Raw genomic sequence first — 12,797 nt, forward strand, 5'->3', positions numbered from 1 at the left:
CTTAGCATCGATGAGGAGATGAACAAAGGGGGACAGTCAGTCTCATTTCCTCCCCTGCATATGCCAGGAGGTAGATCTGTGGCCTAATCACGTTGCTCCGAGCTTCTCAAGCCAGAGAAGGCGCATTTACCTCTGACGTGTGCAGTGCCAAGAAGCCTGCAAAAGCATTTTCCGGGGGCATCCATTGTACTTATAATTTGTGGAAATAATTATTCCTATATTAAAACAAATACAGCTCTGGCTGAGTGGCTCAGTTGGCTGGAGCACTATCTCCATGCACCAAAATGTCGCTGGTTTGATTCCTGGTCAGGGCACATGCCCAGGTTTCAGGTTCGATCCCCAGCCAGGGTGCATGCATGAGGCAGCCAACCTTACGTCGATGTTTCTCTCTCTCTCTTCCTTTCTCTCTAAAATCAATAAAAACATTTTTAAAAGACAAATGCAAATACAGCAGTTTCATGGAGCAAAATACAAAATTCCCATGGATTTTCATAATCAAACACAAGACTTTTAAAGGAATGTCACGCACATGGCAGAACAATTCAGGCCATTGCCCCATAATCCAGATTGCATAAAATCTCTTCTAACTTTTCAGTAGGCAAGTTTGACAAGCAGGGAAAAAAAAAGTTTTAATGCAGAGCCAGCCTCTGTGGGCCCGAGGACAAGCATGGAGCCTGGGTGCCACCCCGTGTTCACTTCGGATATGACAGCCAGCTCCACACCGCTTAGTAAAGGTGTCAGATTCAAGTACCGGCAGGTGGGGACTGCCTTGGGCGGTGCTTCCTGGGTAGATGACCTCCTCCACCCTCCCCACCAACCTGTTTCGGCAGCTGGGACCCCTTTGTTAATGAGCTTGTTTGGGTGAGGTGGAGCCTCCCCCTAGTCTGGCCTCAATAGCACCTGAGGGCTTGTTAACCCCAGATTCACTCCCTGGAGATTCTGAGCCAGGAGCCCTCAGGCAGAGCAGAGGTCTCGGTTTTCCACCAGTTTCCCAGGCAGGGAATGAACACAGTGGTTTGAACCTGCACTTGAATCACCTGGGGTAGATTTTAAACCTTACAGATACACCTAAAATAAGGCCCAGGCCTCAGCACCTTTAAATAGTTGCCCAGGTGACCTTAATGTGCAGGATGGACTGAGAAACACTGGAATGAAGCTGTGTGTCATCATGAATTTCCTAATAAAATGCCAGTGTCCTTGGGAGGGATGCCCAGCTCTTAACATGGCTCCTTGGTCAGGTGACCAACCCTTCCAGTCATCCTGGGACGGAGGTGTTCTGGGATGTGGAGGTTGCTGCATAGACCGATCCTGTACTTGGTAATTTTGCCTTGCTCCTGTGGGTTGTGTCAGGACACCCTACATGTCCCGGGTGAAAAAGGGGAAGGGATTAAGAAATACAGATTGGTAGTTACAGAACAGTCACGGGGATGTGAAGTATAGCATAGGGAATACAGTCAGTAACATTGCAGTAACTGTGTATGATGCCCACTTCATACATAGGAATCACTTCATAAGTTATATAAATGTCTAACCACTATGCAATCACCTGAAACTAACACAATATTAAATGTCAACTGTAATTTAAAAAAATTTTTTTTTTAAATAAATTACAAAAATACTGCAATTAGAGCTATTTTCTGCCACAGTAATCAGCAGAATCAATCAGCTGAATTGCAACACTAGGAATGCAGGGCTTGAGTGCTCAAACTAGGAATATCCCAGGAAAACCAAGACAAGCCCTGTGCACTTTGACTTAGAATGCAGTGGTGTCAGAAGCTTACCTGCAGCTGGCTCTCAGGGACATTTTTCCAGCATTGTAAGCCTACATTGCACCCTTGTACACTATGGTTTGCTTTAGGGACCTGTGCCACGTCAGAGCCCATACAAAGGTCCCTGGTAGTGAAATGAAGTTTCCAGCCTACAGAGCTGGCACCTGCAGAGATGTCCTCATGGGCCTTGATGATTCCACAGGACAGAGAAAAGGCAGCTGGAGAGGAAATCTTAGTGAATATCTGGTGAGTGATGTGTTTGGCCAGAGCTACCCTGGGAGTCCCTTGCCTAAAGACATGTGAAGAGGGGAGTGTGTGGACAAATGTGCCATCCATGCCTCACTCTCTGGACTGGAGGAAGTTCCAGGAGAAAGCCTCTGCTTGCTCTGCTCTGGTACATCTGGATGCCCCTCTCTACAGACAGGTGGGTTAAGTCTCAGCACCCCCTCTGCTGTTCAGAACTGAGAATGCAACCCACTAAAATAGGAGGTCTGACTCCAAGACGCAGGTCCAACTGCACCATCTGAGATGACTGCAAGCTGAGGAGAACCCTTTAAAAAGCATCTGAGCCCCGGTCCTGGGGAGGGCGGGGGCGAGGGGACTGTGGCTCGGGGGTGATGAGGACATGAGCACAGATTAGCCACACGTCAAATGGGCAAAGGACCTGAATAGACATTTTTCCAAAGAAGATACACAGGAGGCCAACAGGTACCTGAACAGATGTTCAACATTACCAGTCATTAGGAAAATGCAAGTTAACACCACAATGAGATATCCCCTCTTACCTGTTAGAAGGGTATTATCAAAAAGACAAGAGGGGGTGTGGAGAAAAGGGAACCCTTGCGCACTGTTGGTCAGGATGTAAATTGGTACAGCCACAATGACAAACAGTATCAAGGATCCTCAAAAAGTTAAAAACAGAACTACCATATTGTGGATCAAGTGAGTACCGAACATGTCTGCGAGTTGCAGGAACAGCACTGTTAACCCCTCATACCTAAAGATAAACTCAAGTTTCAAAGTGAAATTGAACACAATAAGGTGTCTAATTGAATTTCTGTAAAGCACACAAAGGACTTTACAGAAATTCAAAAGATAGCACTGTCGACACCTCCTAACCTAATAACACCTTTTTCCCCTTCAATACCCACATCAAAGATAAATGAAAACTAAATGTTCAATTTATTCAATTTTTCTTTAAAAAAGTAACCATGCCTCCCTTTCAGAGAGCACTCTGCGACACCTCGTGGGCCCCGGGATACCTGGGTCTGGCAGCCTCTGGGCTGCACAGGTCATGCAGACAGGCCTCAACACCTCAGCCTTGCTGGGTGCTGCTCTCCACCTGCGCCTGGGCTTCTCAGAGAAGTATGCTCAGGCTGCTCCTGCACGCGAGGGAGCAACTGAAAACTCAGTACGGCTGCTGCTACGAAAAGAACTGCCACTGCTGGGGTGAACACACATGCCAGTGACGCTCACAGGAAGTAAACAGGACACCGATAGGAAGCAGGCAGGAAACGGAAACAGACAGGACACAGGAAGCAGACAGAAAGAGCTCCTTTCTCCTCCAGCCTGCCAGGCTCCCTGAGGGCCCCTAGTGACCTAGGCCAAGCCAGCTGGCCAAGCTGAAATTCAGTGGGCAGCATCCCAGTGCCAGCATCCATTAGCAGGTATGGAAGGGTGGGTTTGAAGCTGAGAGACAGTAACTGACCTGGCACAGTCCATCTCTTAGGCTACTCAGAGACCATGCACATTGCTCTACACATTTATGAACCTCCACAGAGCAAAACAAGTCCACATCCCCAGCAAATAAGGTACAAATATCCTTCATACAAAAGATGTTCACTCCCTCATCCCAAAATGAGGACTTACGAAGTCCCACGGTCATAGTAGACCTATCCCTGAGTTGTGTGAATTGCTGCTCAGATTCAGTCACAGTCCCATCTGAATATCCTGCTATCTAAAGGCTAAATTGTAAAAGTAACCTCCAGGGTAGGTACACCACCACCAGTCATTTACAAGCCAGGTGGTGGGCCAGGGGTAAGCTTGGGCCAGGTCAGGTGCCTCAGCCCCACCACAGGAACCCACCTTGGGAAGGAACTGAAAATGGCATCACACAGTGGGAGGCCTGAGCTTTGTAGCCAAAGCCATCTCACAGCCAGACTCCCATGCTCCAAGAAATTTCCTCTTCCCCACCAGGGAGGAGAGACTCCCAGGGAAGCCAGCTACCCTTTGAGAACAAGGGATCGAGGGCACTTCTAAGCAGCCAGAAGACACTACAATCACAGACTATATTTAACCTGCAACTGGTAACTACCTAAGGCCCACCTCCCGTGACATTCCCTTGATCAAGCTCTAGAGCAAAGTTCCCTTCCAATGCAAAGCTGGGCTTCCCCATGGCCACCTCCCACCCTCGCCTCATTCCTCCACCAATACTGCTGGGAGACCCCTTTGCACCAGATCCTCTGTTCTTACCACATAGCACGTTTCAGCATTGCTTCTGCTTCTCCATACAGGATCTCCAGGGAGGAGCAAAGAGAACTGGGGTTAGAACAGGGCAGGAGAGCAGGAGAGCGGGATGAGGACCCTACAGGAAGCTTGCCAAGGACCAGGATAACGCTTCATAAATCATTGCCTGGCATTGGCTTTGTTGTAGCTTTTGGGATCAAAGGCTGAGTAACCAAGGAACTGAGCACACCATCAGCAGGTGGAGGAAATGAGTCTACCACTGAGATCTCCTGCCCACCACCCCAGGCTCATGGCCCACCCACTCCAACTAACACTGATAATTACAAGGGGGAGCCAGTACCAGAAGAAAAGTGGACACGGTGATTTCTGTTGGTCTGGCTACTATAAAGAAATTTTACAAAAATTTCATCATACACCTAATTAAAACATCCCACACAAGAGGACTCTATATATTTTTAGTTGGGGGGGGGGGTCTGGTTGTTAAACCAAGTCAGAATCACATTTAATAAGTGCTGGGAAGAGAACATTTGGGTGGGTACAGGCATCATTCATGCATTACTTTTAGTTTTTATATGATGTTCCTGTATAGTTTATTTTTGCTGCTTCATTTATACCCAAAATAGTTACTTCAGACACTTGGGAGAAACCTATTGTGTTACAAATAACAGACAATTTCATTCAGTTATCATCAAGGAATCAATCACAAGGATTTCAAGTAAACTGTTCATTTATTAGCATTGGTATTGCAACATAACAGTTTCCAGTGAATATGCTGAACTGCAAGAAATGAAAGAACATGGTGAGGTTCAGGTACGTGAATGGTGGGTTCTTATTTCTTCCACTCGTTCTTGTCGTAGTCCCACTTGGCAGAGAAGCCCTGGATCGGGCTGACCTTCATGTCGAGCATCCTCTTGGTCTGCTTGGCCACCCACTCCTCGTCAAAGGTGTGCGGGATGGGGCCATACACTACAGTCCAAAACAACTTCATGAATCAACACTGTCTTAACTAGTTGTTTCTAAGGCAATGCACTATATGGGTTAAGTCTGCCACAACAGTGTAGCAAGTAGGTCAGTGAGGTCATCTGCCACTTAATACCAATGCCCAGGAAAATGCTCTGGTTTTGAATTCTGGGCTCTGACAACTTCTGATAGTTTCAAATTATTCCTTTGGTTGTAAGTTATCAATTAAACACTTAAGCTAAAATTATGTCTTTTCTATAGGACATTGATAATAGGGTCTACAGAGTAGCACAGAGCACAAACAGAGCCAAAGGTGACTTGGGCACAGGTCTGTCAACCCATGTCCAAAGTCAAACTACAAGTACAGGATTATACCTACTCGGAATGGGAAAATACCTATTTTGCCTGGACAAAAAGAACACAGGAGAGCAGCACTAAATGAGCAGACAACCACAACACTAAGAAACTATTAGGTCTTCAGACCCAAAGTTCTAGTTATTGAGATACAGTCCCTAAACAGCTGAAAAAGCCCTTCATTGAGTAAGTTTTCTTCTCGTTGATTGAACCTTCATTACATCATATTCTGATAACTGGTGAGCAGACAAATACCTACTGAAAATGTGTGCTGTACAAAGTAGGTAAGTAGTTCACTACCAAGCAGGTATGGCCCACCATGAATGAGGTTCTGGCTTATACAACTTCAGTTCACACAAGCCAGTTTCACAAACATGATCAACAATCCCAGGATGGACCCTAAAATGGAAGTCCCTATCTTGTGTGAAGGTGCCCCCAAGCCCACTCCTGGGAACTGAAAGCCAAAGCCGTGCTGGCAAACTCCAGCTCTTGTGTTGCTGGGGGATTTTCATCTGAACCACTCCAGGCACACAGCCCCTTCTTTCCTCTCTACTCACCAAAGCGTTTCTCCCAGATCAGAATGAGAGCAGTGAAGCCGATGAAGAACATGGCCGCACCCACAACTGTCTTCCACTCATTCGTGCTCCTGTTCATTTCAGCAAAGCTCTCGTTGAACTTAATGCGATACACTGGGAGCAGAGAGAAGAGTCGTTTGTAGGCATAAGGCACTATGGGGACCAACCACTCCCTCATCCTCAGTGCTCCACCATTTCTCCCCACAACACAGTGAGGGATAAACATGGAGCTGAGAAATACAACAGAAAGGCCTGAGGCTGTAACATGCTCATGCACATGCATACAAGCTCTCACACATGCACATAAGGGGTGAAGGGGGGAAGAAAATGCATGCAGTTTGCTTTGGGTAAAAAAAAAAAAAAAAATTAAAACGGAAATTCCTCTAGAGATTATAGTATAAGGGTCAATTTAATCATATTATTTTCATTCCCCTTTCCTACCTGACAATGTTTTGCTGATTTTTCATCAACAATTTATAGTAAACCCAGTCCCACCCAGCAGAGGCACTGAGACACTGCATCCACATGCTACACACTCGAAATGACCCAAACTCAGCTGCTCTGCATCCACGTTCATGCTTCTCCCCAGGGGCCTGAGCCCCATAAGCACAAAGGAGCCTGGGCAGAGGTCCTGCCAGCCAGCAGAGCACAGAAACTGGGCCTTGGAGCCCAGAAACACACCACACTGAACCTCCAGTGTATGCTGGTCTCCGGGCAGTACCCTGGCCCTCATAGTAAAAATTCTGTCATACAGTGTGCCTCACTTCCTTTCAATACCCACATTCAACTTTTTCATCAACTGACAGACTGCTCCAGGGGTTCTTCTCCTTCTCTTTCAAAGCCTTCTGGCTGGCAGAAAGGTTCTTGACGTGGGCCACATCGGGCAAGGGATAGTCACGTCTATCGACATAACTCGGGAGGGCATAGTCTTCACTCTTCACAACACTCCCTAAAAACAAATTGGATAGATATTTGAAAATTCACTTAAGTTCAGAGTTACAAACAAGGTGGTACTTTCTAAAAACCAAGATTAGCACATATATGCAAACCCTGAAAACCTGTCAACCCAGGGGGCTGCAACCACTGTTTCAAACAACTGAAGGACTAGCATGTGGAACAGGAAGCAGGCTTGTCCTGAGTGGCCCAGACAGCAGAATGAGGAGAGTAGGTAAACAGTTAACAGTAGCAGTTTTCATCACAGCAAAACAGAAACCTACCAGGAGCAACTGCTCAAAGGCAGCACTTCTTGCAACTAACAGTATTCACCAGATGTCTACCAAGCACCTGCTATATGTTAAGCATGTTTCTAGACATCTGAAATCATCAGTGAACAAAGCAAAGATTCCCACCTACTGGTGACTACATGCTCAAAGTGGGAAACAAACAACGAACATTAACAGATGTGTAAATTACAGAGCATGTTAGGAAATAAGTACTCTGGAAAAGAAAGAGCAGAAAAAGGGAATCGGGGGGATATATGTATGGCAGGAGACAACTTACAACAGTAAAGAGAAGGAGATCCATGTGTTCAAAATGGAAAAACAATCGTGTACTCACCAAGTCACAGAACAATACAGGGTTGTTTTGTTTTTCTTTTTAGAAATGTAAATCATGTATATGTATATGTATCTGTATGTGTATATATAGGTATATATATAGATATATGTGTAAGTGTGTATATATCTATACATACATACACATATACATACACACACACACACTCACATAAAGACAGAACACTCCTGGCAAAGTAAACTCAAGCTGCTAACCAGGGAAGAGGAGGGGACAAATTGGAGACTTCTGTTCAAATAGGTAGAAATTTTAGTTCCTTAAAATGAGCATGTACTCATGTATTACTCAAGAGGAAAAAAGTTCAGACAGCAGAAAAGTGCTATTTTAGTTTTTACTTAGGGTTTTCCCACTGCTAAAAGCTGTCTTTTCAAGCAAAAAAACCATGTTCCAAATTGATCTAGAGGTATGAAGTCCTGCAAAAAAGTTTTCCTTCCATTAACTTAGTCCCAATGGTTAAAAATCTCTCAAGTCATGTTAACAATAGTGAAATAAAACATTTGGCCTAAAGCAAAGTAGTATGATTTCTCTAGATACTTATCTTTGCCACCCAAATGACTACCAACAGTTATGTATTTATACTCAACCTTCACCAGAAAGGATCTGATCTGAAAATGGCTAGAATTACTTCCCAATTTTACAATGTAAGATTCTATTAAAATGATGAGTGAACTAAAAATAATGGCTATACTCTAGCACTCAGCTTACACGTGAATTATTTAAAAATACGCCTAGTGATGTCATAGCCTTCTAACGTTGTAGCACAATGTGTTACACATTACGTGTTTGTGGTGATGCTGGTATAAACAAACCTGCGCTGCCAGCCTTATAAAAATACAGCATCAACAATATGTATACTACATAATACTTGAAAGTGACTGTTACTGGCTTATATATTTACTATATCATAATTTTTATCATTATAGTATACTCTTCCTACTTGTAAGTTTTCTGTAAAACAGTATGCCACGCTACACTGGCAGCAGCCTCATACATCTCGTGTTCACCTCTCTTAATTACATCATTTTCTCCTGTGCTTGATTTAATTTCATGTTGTTTTGTTTAGTGACACGCTGGACAGGTTTGTAGCCTACAGCAACAGACTCTGTCACATAGCTTAGGTGTCGGCTATACCATCTAGGTTTGTGAAATCACCTAACTATACATTTGCCAGAATGTATCCCAGTCATTGAGTGGGACACAACTGTAAATGTTCATGACCTTGGAGTACTAAGCATAAAACTGTATTTTCTAGAACAAGAATGGCCAATTTGTGATCTCAAGGCTGCTAGAGGTTCTTCAGCACTTGGGGTCTGATCCCCCAGCAAATGGAGGGGAGTGGGGAGCAAAGGTTAACATACCAAACATTCTTTTTAAAAAGAGAGAAAAAGCAAAGATTTTGCGTTCTAGTGAATGTTTTGTCATTTCTGTCCAAAGCCTGGATGGAATTTTGGCTGAGCCTCTGGGAAATCTGTTGAATCTGAACTCCCCTCACAATCAGATGTGTCACTACACAAATATCCAAACTGACAATGGCGGCTACCAATGGCACTCCATATTGTGTTACTATTTTTATGTGAATAACCAGTTCATGTAATCACGTATTATTTATACAATTAAAAGTTTTAAAATGCCAAGACTTATCTAATGGACTGTAGTTTTCCTCACCTGTCTACTGTGTGCTAGAGATGCAGCAATAAGGCAGGCACAGCCCCTGGCCTCAAGAAGCTTGCACTCTAGAGGCACAGACAATACTCATACACACACACAAACCCACAGTGTATCAGTGCTCTAAAGAAAAACAAAGCAGGGTGATGTAGGACAGAACACCTTTAGAACAGGTGGTCAGGAAAGGCTATAACATAAAATAACATTGTTATAGAGGGAGAGGATTAGAGAGAGGCAACCATCCACAACTCAGGAGCTGCGGCAGGAGGGACCAGCCTAATGTGTATCAGGGACAAAATACTCTACCACTGGAAGCTGGGACCTTGAGCAAACAGGGAGGGCCGGTGGGCTTGTTGGCTTGGGTATGATGTACTGAGATCAGAAAGGCCAGCTCCAGATCTTACTCTAGGCACGAGAAGGCACTACAGGGTTTCAAAAGGGGACGATTTGATTTTACCTCCTCGCCAAAAACAATACCTAAAAGTAAGTCATGGCCAATACCACTATAAGGAGATAGAAGCTGGCGGCTTATAAAAGAGCAGAATGACCAAAGGGACATGAAGGAATTTTGGGGGTGATGGAGATGTTGTATGTCCTGACCAGAGTCGTCGTTACACACTGTGTGAGCTTATCAAAATCCTTATTTTACCTTCCATAAATTATACCTCAAACAAACTAAACCAACAAAAAGCTATCAGCAAACCAAAATGGAAACAAAATGCGATCTTTGTCGTGACTTCTTAGGGCTTTTAATGAAGGTGTTTCTTTATGTATAAAACAATAAATTTTTCTTTATTACTTGTTTAAATAACATCTCAATAATACTCTTACTAAAATGATCTGTTTTACAGTCTGTATCCACAGTCTTATCCTGGGCAATAAGGAATACTGAGAAATTGAAGACAACAGTATCACTAATTAAAGGGCACAATTTCAAGGAAAAATTCATATATAAAGCAGTTCAGTTAATACAAGTTACTGGTTATTGAGCCCCTAGATACATAAACGTTGCTTTCCAAGTTCATCATCCACCACTCAAGCCTTGCACTTGACCCATTAGAACACATCTTGCCATGCTGATTCACCACTCCCCTCTTGGATGTGAAGTTAAACCTACTAGTCTTTCAGCAAAGCAAAGCCTCTCCTCCAGAAGCTTCCTCTGAACTCCAAGTCAGGCTAAATGCTTCTCCTCAGGGGCCATCTGTTACTGGAACACTGTCTTCATGTATCTGTCCTTCTCCAGATTGCAAAATTCTTGTGGAAAGATTCCACACTTCATATCATTTTTACTCTCAGTGTCTGGTACAAAGAAGATGCTTGATATGTGCAAAACTAACCTTGCTATGTGCCAAGCACTGAACTAAGCTCTTTACATATATTTTGGGTAAGAAAACAGATCCCTAAACTTAAGTAGCTAGTCTAAAAGTAAAATGAGATTAAACCCAGCTCAGGTTAGGAAGCCCAAGCTCTCTCCCTTCCATTGCCCCAATAATGTAAACAGTATTAAAGGTAAGTGGTTGAAAGTTTTTTGTATGGGGAGATGATCATTAAAATGAGGTACAGTGAAGAAGAACTCTTGAAAGGGGTGAAACCTGAACTTGAAAAAATGAAAGAGGAAGGAAAAAGAAGAAAATGTCAGTATAAGCAAAGATCCAGGAGTAGTATTCAATGATTCATAAATAATCTTTAATCTAGAACTAAGTATCCCGTTAAAATATTTATCCCTCTCCTCAAGTCCCTCAACAGCAGGATCTTAGCCATCTGTGTTTGAAATTCCAGCACAGGGCCTTACACACAGAGAGAGCAAAATGAAATTGGCTCAGCCTATTTAAAAGTAAAAAAAGTTAACTTACCATGTGCTCGTACACACACCGAGGTGGAAATTGCTCGCTTGCCAATTAGGCTAAATACTCTGGTAGTCAACATTCTGAAAGACAAAAATGTACACCTTCTCTATGAATGAGGGCAAACACCCATTAGGCACAGTTCTTCACTTTGCCCCGGTGCATTGTCAAAATCAATGCAAGTCTTTTGTTTTCTTCTCCTCAACATAAATGATCCATTCACTACTGACTCTGAATTCGCAAAATAACCTAGAATAAGGTTTTTCTTAGTAGTGAGCATGTCTTTATAGAACTTCATTATTGACCTAGTGCCATAATATATACACAATTCAGGCAATTAGTAGAAAACTGGCTTCCTTAAAAAACAAGAAGAAAGCCAGCTGGGCGTGGCTCAGTGGTTAAGCCTCGACCTAGGATCCAGGCGATCAGGGTTCGATTCCCGGTCAGGGCACATGCCCAGGTTGCGGGCTGCAGCCAATCAATGGTTCTCTCATCATTGATGTTTCTATCTCTCTCTCTCGCTCTCCCTTCCTCTCTCTGAAATCAATAAAAATATAAAAATTAAAAAAAAACAAGAAGAAAAAAATTATAGTAAGGAGGCTGAGAAAGCTAGAAACAGTAAAGCTCTGTGGTGCCATGATGGGCTCCACTGTTTGAACGGAAAAGATAAGGAATGACTCAGAGTATTTATTGTAGCATGCGCTGCCTTCCACTTAGTATTTAAGAAGGGGAAATCAAGGAGAAAGGCTGCAAACACGTCCCTGGTTCAATTCCAATCCCTGCAGAAAACGGGTGACCTGGATGACCCACGCCTCACCTGGGCCCTTCCTGATGCAGGCCCATCTCCCCTACCTACTACTCCTTTAAAACTGGACCTTTCCGGGGGCTGTGGACGGTGGACAGGCTCCCCAACACATTCAGAAAACACCCCAATTGGAGCCAAATAAGCATGACGTCAGAGCTGAACTCCCTCCAGTCTCGCTTCTATTCTCCTCCAGCCCGGCCCGCGCGAGGGTGGACACTGAGCGCCTTCCAGGCAGGGAAGCGGAGCGCCTCTACCCGAGCCCCGTTAAGCCCGGGGAGGTCGCTCAGACATCGTTTGAAAGGATCAGAGCAGAGGCTGCAACGCAGGCCCAGGGGCCGCTCCCGGAAGGCCAGCAGGGCGACCTGCCCCTTGGGTCCGCGCCCTCGTCTAGCGGGCGCTCCAAGGTCAGAGCCCGAAGCCAGCCCGCGGGCAGGGCAGGGCAGAAGGAGCCGGCCCGGATGCTTCTGGGCCGCACCTAAGACGCGACCCGGCGGACCCAGAGTCTGGAGCCCCGCGCTCCAGCCTCAATGTCACCGGGTCTGAGGGCCAAACGCCGCTTCCTGCCGGCGCCGGGCCGCCGGGCCGCGGACATTCAGGCCCGATGGTTTCCGGTCCCCGATCCTCCCCGGCTCCCCGGGAGCGCGGGCTGGCCACCGCTCGCCTCACCTGCCGCCGCCCAGCCGCAGCCCACCGTGCCCACCGCGACCGCTCTCTACACCCGGGTTGCTCGCGACCGGAAGAGAGCAAGGCTGTGCCGCAGAGGACCACGGGATCGCGGAGGACTCCA

The 12,797-nt window shown here is 45.2% G+C and overlaps 1 protein-coding gene across 1 annotated transcript; it reads right to left on the reverse strand.

The window, feature by feature from the left end:
* Positions 1 to 4,944: 4,944 nt before the first annotated feature.
* Positions 4,945 to 12,774, reverse strand: COX4I1 (cytochrome c oxidase subunit 4I1). Its single transcript, XM_016197227.2, has 5 exons — positions 12,677 to 12,774; positions 11,215 to 11,288; positions 6,906 to 7,073; positions 6,107 to 6,238; positions 4,945 to 5,201 (listed from the first exon to the last, which is right to left on the reverse strand). Exons 2-5 carry the CDS (start codon positions 11,285 to 11,287, stop codon positions 5,065 to 5,067), a joined length of 510 nt encoding a protein of 169 aa, XP_016052713.2. The 5' UTR covers position 11,288; positions 12,677 to 12,774; the 3' UTR covers positions 4,945 to 5,064.
* Between the last annotated feature and the right edge of the window lie 23 nt (positions 12,775 to 12,797).

Source organism: Miniopterus natalensis, chromosome 18, assembly GCF_054644295.1.
Source record: "Miniopterus natalensis isolate mMinNat1 chromosome 18, mMinNat1.hap1, whole genome shotgun sequence".
Taxonomy (NCBI): Eukaryota; Metazoa; Chordata; class Mammalia; order Chiroptera; family Miniopteridae; genus Miniopterus; species Miniopterus natalensis.